The 13,138-nt window shown below is 42.7% G+C and overlaps 1 protein-coding gene across 2 annotated transcripts in view; it reads right to left on the bottom strand.

Moving 5' to 3' along the window:
* Positions 1-13,138, bottom strand: part of Pcsk5 (proprotein convertase subtilisin/kexin type 5) — a 496,681-nt gene that overhangs the window by 54,168 nt on the left and 429,375 nt on the right. For both annotated transcript variants that reach the window (XM_045145561.1, XM_045145571.1), the window contains exons 25-27: positions 6,594-6,636; positions 3,273-3,409; positions 2,067-2,267 (exon numbers count right to left, since the gene is read on the bottom strand). In XM_045145561.1, the coding sequence (XP_045001496.1) occupies positions 2,067-2,267; positions 3,273-3,409; positions 6,594-6,636 (381 nt within the window). The remainder of the gene's footprint in view (positions 1-2,066; positions 2,268-3,272; positions 3,410-6,593; positions 6,637-13,138) is intronic.

The raw sequence follows: 13,138 nt of genomic DNA, 5'->3' as shown, positions 1-13,138 counted from the left end.
GAGGGTGTTCTAGCATGCCCTGGCCTGAGCTCATGGGGTGGGCATTATCTTTGGGTATGAGCACAATCAGAGAGCTTTCTTTGGGGAGCAGTAGGAGTGTACTAGTGGGGTAAAGTTTGTGCCATCCTTCATTTCCTACCAGAAACTGAGTCCATTTAACAAAGCAAAACAATAAACAATGAAAACCTTGCTGGTATCACCTAGGCAGCTCCATTCTTTCATAAACAAACTGTAATTTGTCTTAGCTTCCTCTAAATTGACCCAGAATGACTGAAATCTGCTTTCCATCATGTGAAAGGTGTGGCTGCTTAGTGCTTGCTCCGTGGAACCCTCCACTCTCCTATTACACTCCTGACCTCATTTCAAGGGGAAGAAGGCAGGGGAAGATGGGGGCATTGGCTCCAGTCCTCTCAAGGCTCTAGGGAATGCATTTCCCATTTACTATCCATTTTGTTCCTTCAGCTGTGCAGGGGAAGCGGTGCCGTGGCCTCACCTTGCTCAGTGAATAAACGTTTTTCTCTTTGTTAATGCTCTGCATGTCTTATTTCATAGATCATAGAAATGGAAAAGTGCAGCTATGTCATTGACTTTATTGCTTTTGTCCAGCCATGAGAAACATTCTCATCTGCTTCCCGAATCCCTTATTAGTGTGAAACCCCCAAATGGAATAAATCCTGCCTCTCTTCAAAAACATTACATTATGATTGCAGAAAAAAGTAGAGGGGTGGGTGTGGTGCTTTGACAAAGGGAAACAATCAAAGTCTGATTTTTGCTTGCAAAATGCGTAGTCCAGTTGAAGAGACATGTAATCATTTGGGGAATCAAGTCGGCTCTGACTCTTGGCTCCCTGCACCTCTTCATCATCTGGACGCCAGATAAAATACAGATGTTCTGAGCAAGAAACACAGCCCCAGACTATTTCCCTCTTGGCTTGCACCACCTCTTAAATGCCTGAATGCCAGACAAACTCGTTTTCAGCATTTTGGTTCGGCTATAATTCATGGAAGATATCCCAATCTGGATTGAATAATTTTCTTCCTAGCCCTGTCTCTGAAACAGGCCCCTGTGCTCCGTGGCTTTTGGATGCTGAGTTTCGGATGGCCTCAAAGCTGCCCTTCCTTTATGGCATGTGTGCACAACTGTCATGGTAGGCAGCAACTAGGGGCACGTTCCTGTGAAACCAGTCTCACACTTCTCTCCTGCCTGGGCCTGCCACTCTCAGCTGTCCAAAGGGTTGTTTAGTAATGCTTTCTTCAGTTGCCACCACCTCCAGAGGAGCAGCCCAGCCTCCTGATAGTGGAAGGCGGAGAGTACCTTTGCTCTCCAGTGTCTCTGCATAGCAAGTGAATCAGAGATTTTTATTCCTGACAGGAGAGGCTTTTATTACTTAACCTCCTTAGATAGGAGCATTTGTGGAAAGCAGGGGTGCAGGGGTGAGGAGACCGCATCTAAAGACCGGGGAAGAGTGAATAGCAGGTCTTCACTCAAGAGTCCAGCTTCCACACACTTCCTCCCTCCTGCCTCTTTGGAAGGCTGAGGCTTTTCCCATGTGCAACTGGGAAGGACCATTTTTCTTTTAAATTAAAATTATTTTGCAGTGCTGGGAATCAAATTCAGGGCCCTGTGCACACTAGCAAACTAGGCAAAGGCTCCACCACTGAGCTACATCCCCAGCCCAGGAGGGCAGCTTCTAAATAAGACCAGCTTGGAGGATTTTTCCCCAGCAAAATCATCTGGTTTAGCCTAAAAGTTTCCCCGAAGAGTGAAGTTTTCTTTAACATAAGAGATACATGCAGGTGAGAGAAACTATTCTGAAACTTTTGAGAAAATGGTAATGGGGCCACTTCCTACATAATGTCAAGTTCTCTGGGGCTTCTTCCTCCAGACCTTGCCTTCTGGATGCCCTCCGTCAGCCAACAGTAGACTGCAGACTTGGTGGAGGTGGAAGTCTGTGTCTACTTAATTCTCTCAGCAAACTCATTTCTGAGGAACAAGTGCTGTGCCAAGGAGGAAGGGAGACATAGCATGAGCTGCCCTGATGCCATCCCTCTCTGGCAGGTACCTACCATTCCAGAACTTGTCTTCCACCTGCGGCTGGGCAGGCTGCACGCACATCCCGAGCCTCAGCTGCAACCCTTTTCGGCAGCTGCTGCATTGGTCATAGGCAAGGCCGGTGCAGGTCTCACAGGCTCGGTGGCAGCGCTCACACTCTCCCAGCTCCTGGTCTGCATAGAGGCCAGGGCCGCATTCCTGCACACAGCTGCCATCTTGGGGAAGAACAAGGGAGGAAGCGTGAAGGGAGGCTCTGGAGGGTCGAGCTGGATGTGCTGGGTGTGAGGTCAACCTGTAAAGCAGCTGTCAGGAACTTTTTTATTTTATTTTTTATTTTTGGTTTTGTTTTTTTGAGGTAGGGTCTTGCTCTCGAGCCCAGGCAACCTGGAATTCATTCTGTATTCTCAGGGTGGCCTCAGACTCACCGTGATCCTCCTACCTCAGCCTCCCACGTGCTGGGATTAAAGACATGTGCCACCATGGCTGCACAGGAACAGTTTTGATTATGCTTGTTTTTGAAGAAATCAAGAGTGCTTCAACATACCTCAATCCAGGAATGTGTTTTCATAAGCCCAATAACTTGTTTCTTTCAACTTAAATTGGTCTGAAGGGTAAGGAGCTTTGAATAAACTTTGAAAAGGTAGCTTTGAAAAAATGAGCCTCTCGAGAACCACTGGACGCCTGAGGGCTGTCTGTCTTCTCTGTCCTCAAACACTCAAGAGTACTGGGCCATTGGTTCTTCAGCTGAAACATGACAGTGTATTTCTTTCCCAACTATTCCCACTAGCCAATGAGTTGACTGAAATGTAAGACAAAGGATCATGTTCAACTCTTAAAGCACACAGAAATTTGTAACTAGGATTTCGTTTCAAGAAAAGGGTCTGAATATTTGAGGTGAATTCAATTCTAAGACATTTATCTACAGCATCCCTCCCCACATCAACCTCGGACTCCCCTGTCTCTATGGGACTCACGCTGTTTCCATCCACGTGGAGATATTTGAGATCAATCAGTGAAATATGAACTAAGCCTCAGTACTAAAAGCAGAAGGAAGCAGTTCAGGCTAATGTTTACTTTCAAACCAAATTAAAATTCCTGTTTGGATCAGAGGCGCCGGCATGCAGACTCTGAGACCAATCCCAGGATGCTCCTATCTCAGTGACTGTCGCTGCAGCCCGCAGAGCCTTGCGCTTCAGTCAGGACATCATTCTCTGGCTTACCTGAGAGAAAGAAGCCCTGCTCACACCAGTAGCACTCGTTCTGGTCACAGTTTCCGCAGTTAGGGTCACATGCTTTGCACTGCCATTCTTCGCCAAACGTCTTCTCAGGACACGTTTTATAACAATGGTGTTGAAACCTAGGGGATGAAGACAGAGCGTCTTCCGTGAGGCAGGCTCACGTCCTCCTCTGAACGGCCACGACTTGAACTCCTCATGCGCACTTGTACAGCGTGTTGAACGGGCTCCATAATTGGTTGTCAAGGGCAGAAACTATGACTTCATCCACTCTGCTCTGTCAAACTAAATTGCTCACCACCTCCTCTGGACCCTTTATCAGGGAGGAGGGGGAAGGCTGGTAAGGGGAAGGGAGGGCTACTAATGTTGGTTTGTGCAGGGCTGATTATGTTAAGTATCAGCTCATTGAAATTTCAGCATAAATCACACAGGGTAGATGTTACTTGGTTTACTGAAATATCTGTCATCAGACTGTTAACAATAACAACAGGGTGCCCCAGCACCTGCACATGTGTGTGCGCACGCACACACACACCCTATACACACACATGCACACACATGAATTCTTGCAGATATTATCTGTTATTTCATTATACAGTAATATGTTATAATTCAGGCTCCACTGAATTGCAGGCTCACTTGGAGGGGCATAGAGTGAACCTAACTCTTACCCTTCGAGGAATTTCAAAGCTTCAATAAGATATCAAAGGGAAATGCTTACATTTCTTCTTTAATGACTTATATTGGACAGCATTTTATTGGCTGCATTCAAAGGCACTAAATATTCTTAGAGGTTATAAATGTGTGTTTCTTGAAACAATTATCTCATGTTTTGCCTTCAAGCCATTGGCACGTGCTATGTCAGTGTATTTCTTTTACAAAGGGTTTTATGAAATGTATTCCCTGGTGAGCTGGAGAGGGTCATGTGTCAGGGAGGTGACGGAGGAAGCAGGTTCAGGTGAAGGGTGCGTTCAGAGGTCAAAATGAGAAACAGGGTAGAGTTAGACCGTTGGGGTGCAGAGCTATGAGGACAAAAAGGAGACTTTCTCACTGGCTTCTGTGTGGTCCTGTGTGTGTGTACCTAAGCTCCCCTCCAGTTCTTCATGGAACAGTTTGTGCCTTTACCACATGACCTCACTAAGGAATGCCTGCATTTCTGCCATTCATTTTTGCTTAGGATCCTGTGGTGTTACAGGGATTCTGCCAACTCCTAAGTGTGTGTATCCCAACTATTCATTCTGAGACTGTGAAAATAACTCCAGGATGATTTGGGGATCCAGTGTCAGTTGAACATGTGCCAAAATTCCTGACCTCCAAAAGCACCTACTTTAACTAGAGGACCATGATGCTGTTTGGAATCTCCTGGAATCAATGTCAATTCAGAGCCAGTGTCCAGTAGGCCCTGAAAGATCTGATTATTTCCTTTCTCCCAATGCAGTTACCTTAGCAACAGGTGAGAGGTCTCTTTGAGGAAGATAGGAGTAAGCTTTATCAAAACATTTTGGGGTGGTGGAAGAATCCTTCCTCAACACTCAATGATCTCTGGGTCTATAAACTGACTCAAGTTTGGAAATTGGTTAAGAGGCCATGATTCTCTGTTGCTATAATTCAAAGTAGCCTTTCATTCCTGTGCTCTGAAACTTTTCTGCTTATACACATAAACCAAGAATTTAGCTTCTTACCTATTACACTTCTGGGAACACCATGATTAATTGGCCAATACCAAAGGTCTTCATAAGTCATACCATTATAAACATGCTGCCAGATTTCTTTCTAGTCATTAATTGTCATGTGGTCTAATAATTATCAACCTTGGGCATCTTCTCCATTCCTGTCTGACTTATTTTATTTTATTTAACTTAGGGTCATGCACATGGGAGACAAACGCTTTCTCACTGAAGTGTATCCCAAGCCCTTCTTCTCTATTTAAATGTCACAATTAATTTAAATCCATGAGTCAGGAATGCTATAGGGAGTCAATGGGCATCAATGTACAGACAAGCCATTTTAGAAAAATTACAGTAAAGCCATAAGACTGAGTTCAGGTTGTGCATACTGACTCCCGTAAGTACCTAACGTAACACATTATGACATCTGAAAATGCCCCCAAATTCAAAACTTTTTCAGTTCTGATATGATGCTATAAATTGAAAATCCCATACTGAAATATTGTTTCATGCACAAAATTGCATATGAAATATAATGAATTCTATGCGTAGACTTGGTCCCATTCCTAAGATATCTCACGTATATGTAAATCCTCCAAAATCAGGGGAAAATGTCTAAGATTTGAGATACTTATGGTCCCATGCCTTTCAGCTTAAGAGTCACTCGGTTGGTAATGATAAAGTAGCTCATTCTTTCAGTGTTCAGTTTCTGTTTGTTGAATTTCCCTTCTCTTCTCATTTTCTTCATCCCTTTCTATCTTCTCACCTACTAACTACCATGTTCTGAGTTTTTGGAGTCTGCTGGTGGTTGGGACACAACAATTGTGGTGACAGGAGGAAGTGACCCACTGAAGCTGAGATGAAACAGGTTTGGGCCTGCCACTAGCTTGTGGCACTGTGTGAGGGGAACTAGCATGTCTCTGGCCATTCCTTTTCTCTCCTGGAGATGAAACTGAGTCTATGCCACTGACTGATGAATGATGAAGGAGTGGGAGTGAGGGCTATGGGTCACAGAACATTCAGCCCATGTGCCCTCCTGGGTCTTCCTTTCCTTTCATTTTTCGGCCGCTTAAACATTCTCCTAGCACAAGCAACAATGCAAGCCAGAAGACAGTAGAATAGGAAAGGATGTGTTGTTGAAACATACCACCTTTTCGTGGCTCATGTTGGTGCTGATGGCTGTCTGTGTTTCACTTAACCCTGTGGTAACATGTCTCTCATCACCCAGAGGATTATTATGAAGTAATATCTCACCTGGCTTCTTCCTGGAGACCATACTCTGGTTAGGGACAGAGTTTCCACACAGACATTTGGAACTAGCTTACTTGGGGTCGAGCATATTGCTAAGACCTGTCCACAAAAAGCAAGGCCTGAGTCTTGGTAACCCATGGCAAGATTCCTAGACACCAGTGTCAGACTGGATGACTTCCAGGATCAAGAAAGAGAAGGCCTCCTTTCAAGGCAAGAGAAACAGCTGGACTCTTACTGCTAAATCCAAGAACTGCTCATTAATAGCCCACAGGACAGAGTTGCTTCAGGCTGCAGGGCCTCTCTGCTTTAATCACTGGGTTTAGGATTAAGTCAGTAATGCTTAAACTGCAGAAAAGTTAGTGTCATGAAAAAGGAAGGCCAGACTTACATGTAATACCCCACAGCACATGAGGAACAGGTTCCTGGATCATCTGGAAAAAAATTACAATAATGAAAAATTATCATTGCCAGGAGTTTGTTATTTGGAAAAATGGACTTTGGAAAAGTTGTGGTTTGAGACATTATCTCCTAGGATAGATTTATGAAATTCACTGCCCAGAAATGATATTTGAACAGACTGCACCACTTTAATTAGTTACATAAAGCACATTGCAATTCATCTTTACCAAGGGTAATAAAATAAGATTTCTCATAAAAACTTGGCCTCAACTTTCAAGGAAGAATGAGGCCTAAGCTACTGAGTCTTCAAATTATTGATGAACTACCATTCACGTTATGAACTTCCTGGTCTTGGGGCTGGGAGTTGAGTTCAGAAGTAGAGTTACTTACCGACCATGCAGGAGGCCCTGGGTTTGATACCCAATGCTGTAAAAACAAAATCCCTAAAATCCCTGGTCTTTACTGGGGGAGAGGCATCAAGCATGATGCCCATACACATATTTGAGTAAGACTCTAGGCTTCTAACCCTGAGCTGTGGATTTCATACACATCTCTCCAAATGCCTGCCAGTGGGAAGGAATGTCATTTGGGAGTCTCCTTTGAAAATGGAGCAATTATTCTTCCCAATACAAGCACCCATTTTGTGTTGTACTTCACAGACTTCTTAAACTCTTCTGTTCTCATTAAGTGCAATGACTCAGTGTCCGTATGGTCAGAGCAGGGGTCTGTGTTGTATTACTATGGAGACTTAAAGAGAGAGAGAGGATTTTGAGAGAACCTTCTCAGTTTAACCCCAATACTACCCAGAAGATTCCACTCTTGGATCTGATCACGAAGGAAAGTCTATCAATTTTGTTGGCCCATGATTCTTGTAAGCAAGCATTATCTCTGGCAGGCTAGCCTATGATCTGACATACAACCCAGCCCTATATTTCCCATTTTAGTAGGAGATTAAAAACAGCTGCTCATTCTTCTCCAACCATTCCTCTTGATACATGAAAATTTTAGGTCATCTTTAATTTAATTTAAACTAAATAAAACTATGTCTTTTGAACTCTGCCATTTGTAATGTAGTCTAGATTTATTTTGCTTATCTCAAAAGTCTGGCACTTGTAATGCAGAACCCCTTCCCCACGTCTCTAATCCAGTGTTTGTCTTGGGTCCTCCTATGGATGCTGCATGATGGCACTATCATACATTGCACACATGGCTCCTTATGCATGGCAGAAGTTCCAGTAAGAAACCTCCATATGGATTGCTGGCCAAGGAGGCCAACAAAATAATATAGGCTATTGACACTGCTGTTGGTTGCCCACCAGAACTAAATGGCCAGATCTTATTGCTGAAGACACCACATGCTTGGGCTTCAGGAAATAAATGAAACTGGAAATGAGCTGCAAGCTTCCTTCTTGCTGGTTAGCTGTCATGGTGCTAGAAGGCTGCTGGGGAAGAATTCTCATTCATAGTCTTACTCAATAGTGGACCCTGCATGATACACTACCAACCTGTCAGGCAAGCTGTGCCCATGGAAGCAATGCTGGCATGACTGCTGGCATGACTGACAGCTTTCAAATTGGATTGAGACTCACTCCACAGAAGGGAATTCATGTCTGGTCCAAGGAGAGATCATGGGCCCTAGTGAGGGAAGCTACTACTGTTGTTTTGTAAGCAATGCAATTTAATATGATGACATCATTTGACACGATGTATGTGTTAACAAGACATTTAGCTATTTATGCTCATAGATCAATGCTTCCATTAGCTTTGGTTAGAGAAGCTTTTTATTGTAGTGGGAAGCAATTATTACAGAGACTCATATATAACTGGCCAAAATGCTGAGAATAAGTGACTGTTGAAATGCTTAGTCCTAAGTGGGATATTTATTTCACACCACCCCAAGGCTAAGGGAACATCACAGAAGAGGAGGTTAATAAGAGGCAAAAGAATGGGTGGAGTGTTGTGGAACACGGTCTGCTGGGCATCATGTGGCCATAGTCCTCTTGACTCTCAACAGCTGTGGTTACCTGCACAAGATTGGACCCACCAGCATTTCATTATAGAGGGGGGAAGGGGATCACAAGGCCCCTCCCTGAAGGTTTACAGGTAGGCAATAGGAGCTGGGAGGAGACATTTTTCTTCATTGGTATATTTAGCCAATGGTAAGTTGCCCATGCTTCTGTAAGCAACCTGAATTAAACTCAGTGAAACACACACACACAGTAGAAGGGAGACTAGTTGGGAAAAGGAGAGGATAAGTAGGAGTGGGACAAGAAGCAGTGTGGTTAGTGGACAAAAAAGGCACAACAAAAGTTATAGTGAGGCTACTAGATGAAGGTCCGCTACTTAAGCAGGGATCCTCAGAATGCCTCTACTTAAATAGCCTGGTGATGGTTAGTAGAAAGAGCACTGGCCTTAGAACTAGGATACCTTTTTCCACTTTCAAAGTTTAACCCTGTCTTGTGAACTTGCAGAAAAGTCCCTGTAAATTTTCTGGGTCCTTGTTTCTGCAGGTACAAAAGAGCTCATTGGACAAACAGTTCTTATGACTTCGTAAAAGCCATAGATTTCAAAACTGATTCTAGCAGGAGTTGGGAAACTATGGTCCTACCCAGAACCAAAGCCAGCTTTATCCATTTGTGTGCATATTGTGTATGAACAAATGCTTTCATGTTATAACATCAGCATTGAGTACTTGCAACAAAGACCCAAATATTCATTATCTGTTTCCCAACCATAGCCTGCAGCACTATCAGCTAAGACTTTATAGAATTCACCCTTGTCAGGACACTCAGGCACAAATGTCTGAACAGATGGCCCCAGGCTTCCTCTTAGGGAGCAAACTATCTATATTTAGCAAACACCCTACTAAGCTCCTTAGCGTAGAAATTTAGTTGGAAGGGTTGAAAAAGAGCCAAAATAACCAAGGAGAAAGAAAGGCCATTTTACAGGAGGTCATGATCTGTTAATAGGCGAGAAATGCTTTTTAATGCCCGAGTCAATGTGGTTTGTAATAAGGTGTGTAAAATAGGGCTGCGGCATGAACTTAAAATCAGGTTAAGGAGTGGCACCGGGAATGTGAAGCATGGGGTGCTGGAGAGAAAGAGAAGGTCCCTAGTATTCTTGTAAATCCCAGGGTTGGCTTTCTTTTATTATCTTGTATGGACTGGGGATCTGAATCCATTTAACGGGTTCTAGTGTCCCAGTGGACACAAGAGTTCCACAGGGCTAATTAACTTCCCACTCTGAGTCTGCTTCCACATCTCCATTCTTTTCAGTTCTTCTCTCCAATAACTTGCTACTAGTATGATTGCTTTAGGCAATTCACTCTTCTCTGCTGTCCCCCTTGAGCGCACTTGACTTTGACAGTTTTGCTAATTTGGCAAGGTCTTAAGAAATTCTAATCCTGTTTTCTCATGTTCTGGTCATCTCTCCCATCAAGGAACTTAATGAGCTTGCTCTCTGCTCCTTTAAGCAGGTCACTGATGAAAATGTAAAACAGAACCAAGCCTTAGAAATGTGCATACCAATACAAACTTAAACTCAGGACTTTTCTAGCCCAGTTGCACAGAGAATTTAGTACCTTTAAAACAGTTTGCACTACATGAATAATGCATGGGGTAGGAACTGAGTCTTATAACAGTTTACACAATGCCCAGTAGTTTTTCTCATGATTACCAGTTGTTCTAAAGAATGAAAATTATTTTAAAAATGTTTTTCCACCCCAGAAGATCCACAAGTCAGATATGAGCTAAATGATTTAACTTGACCACCAAGAAGCAACTGTTATGGGATTAAGAAGAAGGTAATAGTCTCAAATATACAAGTTGACTCTCAGTCAACTTGGTATGCAAAGGTGGCTTCAGGAGAAGGATGAGTTTTCCTGGCTTCTATTGTGTGTTGTTGTGGAGTTGGAGGGAGGAGGGGAGTATAAAAAACTAATTGTTAGCTGTTTTGGAGGTGTTATCCAAAGTAGGGTGCTTATAGAACTCTGGTTATTTGATCTTGTCAAACTTGTGAACTGAGAGAGCATATTTTTATCAGTAAGAATACAGAGACAGGCTCAAACATTTGGATAAAAGCCTTCAGCAACAGTTACTGGGGGGTTGATAGATGGCTTAGTGGTGAAGGTACTTGTCTGCAAAGACTAAGGCATATGTTCAATTTCACAGTACCCATGTAAGCCAGATACATAAGGTGGTGCATGTGTCTGGAGTTCATTTTCAGTGGCTGGAGGCTTGGCACACCCATTCTCTATCTGCCTCTCTCACTCTTTCAAATAAATAAATAAAATATTTTTTTATAAAAAAGAAATAGTTGAGGGCTGGAGAGATAGCTTAGCAGTTAAGCGCTTGCCTATGAAGCCTAAGGACCCTGGTTCAAGGCTCGATTCCCTAGGACCCACGTTAGCCAGATGCACAAGTGGGCGCACGTGTTGGGAGTTCGTTTGCAGTGGCTGGAGGCCCTGGCGCGCCCATTCTCTCTCTTTCTCTGCCTCTTTCTCTCTCTGTCTGTCGCTCTCAATATAATAATAAAAATAAAGAAAAAATATTAAGAAAAAAGAAATAGTTGAGAAGGGTCTGCTGTGTTCTTGCTTTGTGTTGTCCAAAATGAATAAGTATTAAAAGGAAATCTTTTTTAAAAATGGAAGAAAAGAAACAGTTGTTGGCTTCTAGCTGCTTGTATCTTAGCTAAGGACAACGTACAAGCAGATGCCTTGTCAAGATGGGGACACAGCCTTCCTTCTTGAGAAAACTCAACTTTATTGCCTTTTTTAATGAGGTGGATAGGTAAGAATATAATGTCTTCTATGTCCTTGGGGAATTATCAACCCTGGAACTCATCACAAGCTCACTGTTCCTGAGAAAATATTGATACCTGCTCTGAACAGCAGCTTAGTAGCCAGTGATATTCTCTATCTGTTTAGCTCTCAGTAGTACCTACAGCCTTTCCCATTGAATGGAGTGAATCAGAGCCATGAGAGGAATAAGATATAGTTGAAAGGATTTTTTTTTTTTCCTGTTTGAGATGGAACTAAACATTTAAAAAACTATCATGCAAGCATGTAAGGTTGCACATGGCACAAGGTGGCACATGTGTCTGGAGTTCAATTACAGTAGCTAGAGGCCCTAGTAGGACAATTCTCTCTCTCTCTCTCTATTTCTCTCACTTTATCTCATAAAAAAGCCAGTCCATTGGGCTTGCCTCAAAAAAACAATTTTAAGTAAGCCAGTTGTGATGCTGCACACCTGTGAACTCTTAAAAATATTATCATATACCTATAATGGACTATGTGGGCATAAATTATTAGCTATTAATTATTATTATCAATTCTGTACTAGTGCATGGATATTTCACACACATTTTTAAAAGTGTGCTGTTAATACATATAATGATACAACATAAACAAAATGTGAATACGAGTGCAATTTTCTCTGTAGTCCAGTGGACTGTCTGACACATCCATCTCTCTTTGGAAACCAGTGCTCAGATTACATTTGTGCTCCAGAATTCATATTTAATCATGGCCAAAAGCACATTTTAGTTTTGGTTTCTTGATGTTACAACTGAAAGGGCTGGCTGGCTTGCTTGCTTCCTTCCTTCCTTCCTTCCTTCCTTCCTTCCTTCCTTCCTTTCTTCCTTTCTTCTTTCTTTCTTTCTTTTTTCAAGGTAGGGTCTCATTCTAGTCCAGGATGACCTGGAATTCACTATGTAGTCTCAGGGTGGCCTCAAACTCATAGTGATCCTCCTACCTCTGCCTCCTGAGTGCTGTTATTAAAGGTGTGTGCCACCACACCCAGCAAAGGTCTGGTTTTCTCATAGGGTCATTCACCGTTGGGTCCGCATTGGATTCTAACACTTTCTAATTTATACATACACTATTTGATTATAAATAACTTTCTCACTTAACATTTTTAGGCAATAAGTGGGGAAATATAGCTATAAAAGAAAAATTTTGAATGATATGATTAGCTTCTACTTTTCTACCTCACCACCACCACCACTAAATAAATAAACTTGTTCCTGAGAAGAAATTGTCCAGTGAAAATAATCAGAGATCAAGTCCCCCCCCCAAAAAAAACACAAACAATGTGAAAGTTCATCTATTGAAAAAAATATGAGCATTGACTTTGGATGAGCTAGTAGACATTCATTAAAATTCTATTTCTCAAGTATATTTAGTAACATGGGAGTAAATTCATGAAAGGCTAACTTTGGTGGTTTCATTCAGGTGTCCCCCATAAACTTAGGTGTCCTGAATGCTAGGTCCCCAGTTGATGCAGAATTGGAAATTAAAGCCTCCTGGAGGCATTGTATTGTTGGGAGCAGGCTTATGGGTATTATAGCCAGTTTCCCCTTGCAAGTGTTTGGCAACTCTCCTGTTGCTGTTGTCCACCTACTATTGGCAAGGAGGTGATGTCCACACTCTGCTCATGCCATTATTTTTCTCTGCCATCACGGAGCTTCCCCTCAAGTCTGTAAGCCAAAATAAACATTTTTCCCCCAAGCTGCTTTTGGTACAGTGTTTCCTGCCAG

This window comes from Jaculus jaculus, chromosome 1, assembly GCF_020740685.1.
Source record: "Jaculus jaculus isolate mJacJac1 chromosome 1, mJacJac1.mat.Y.cur, whole genome shotgun sequence".
Classification (NCBI taxonomy): domain Eukaryota; kingdom Metazoa; phylum Chordata; class Mammalia; order Rodentia; family Dipodidae; genus Jaculus; species Jaculus jaculus.
The sequence above is the reverse complement of the archived record's forward strand: the minus strand, read 5'-3'. Positions and strand labels throughout refer to the sequence as shown.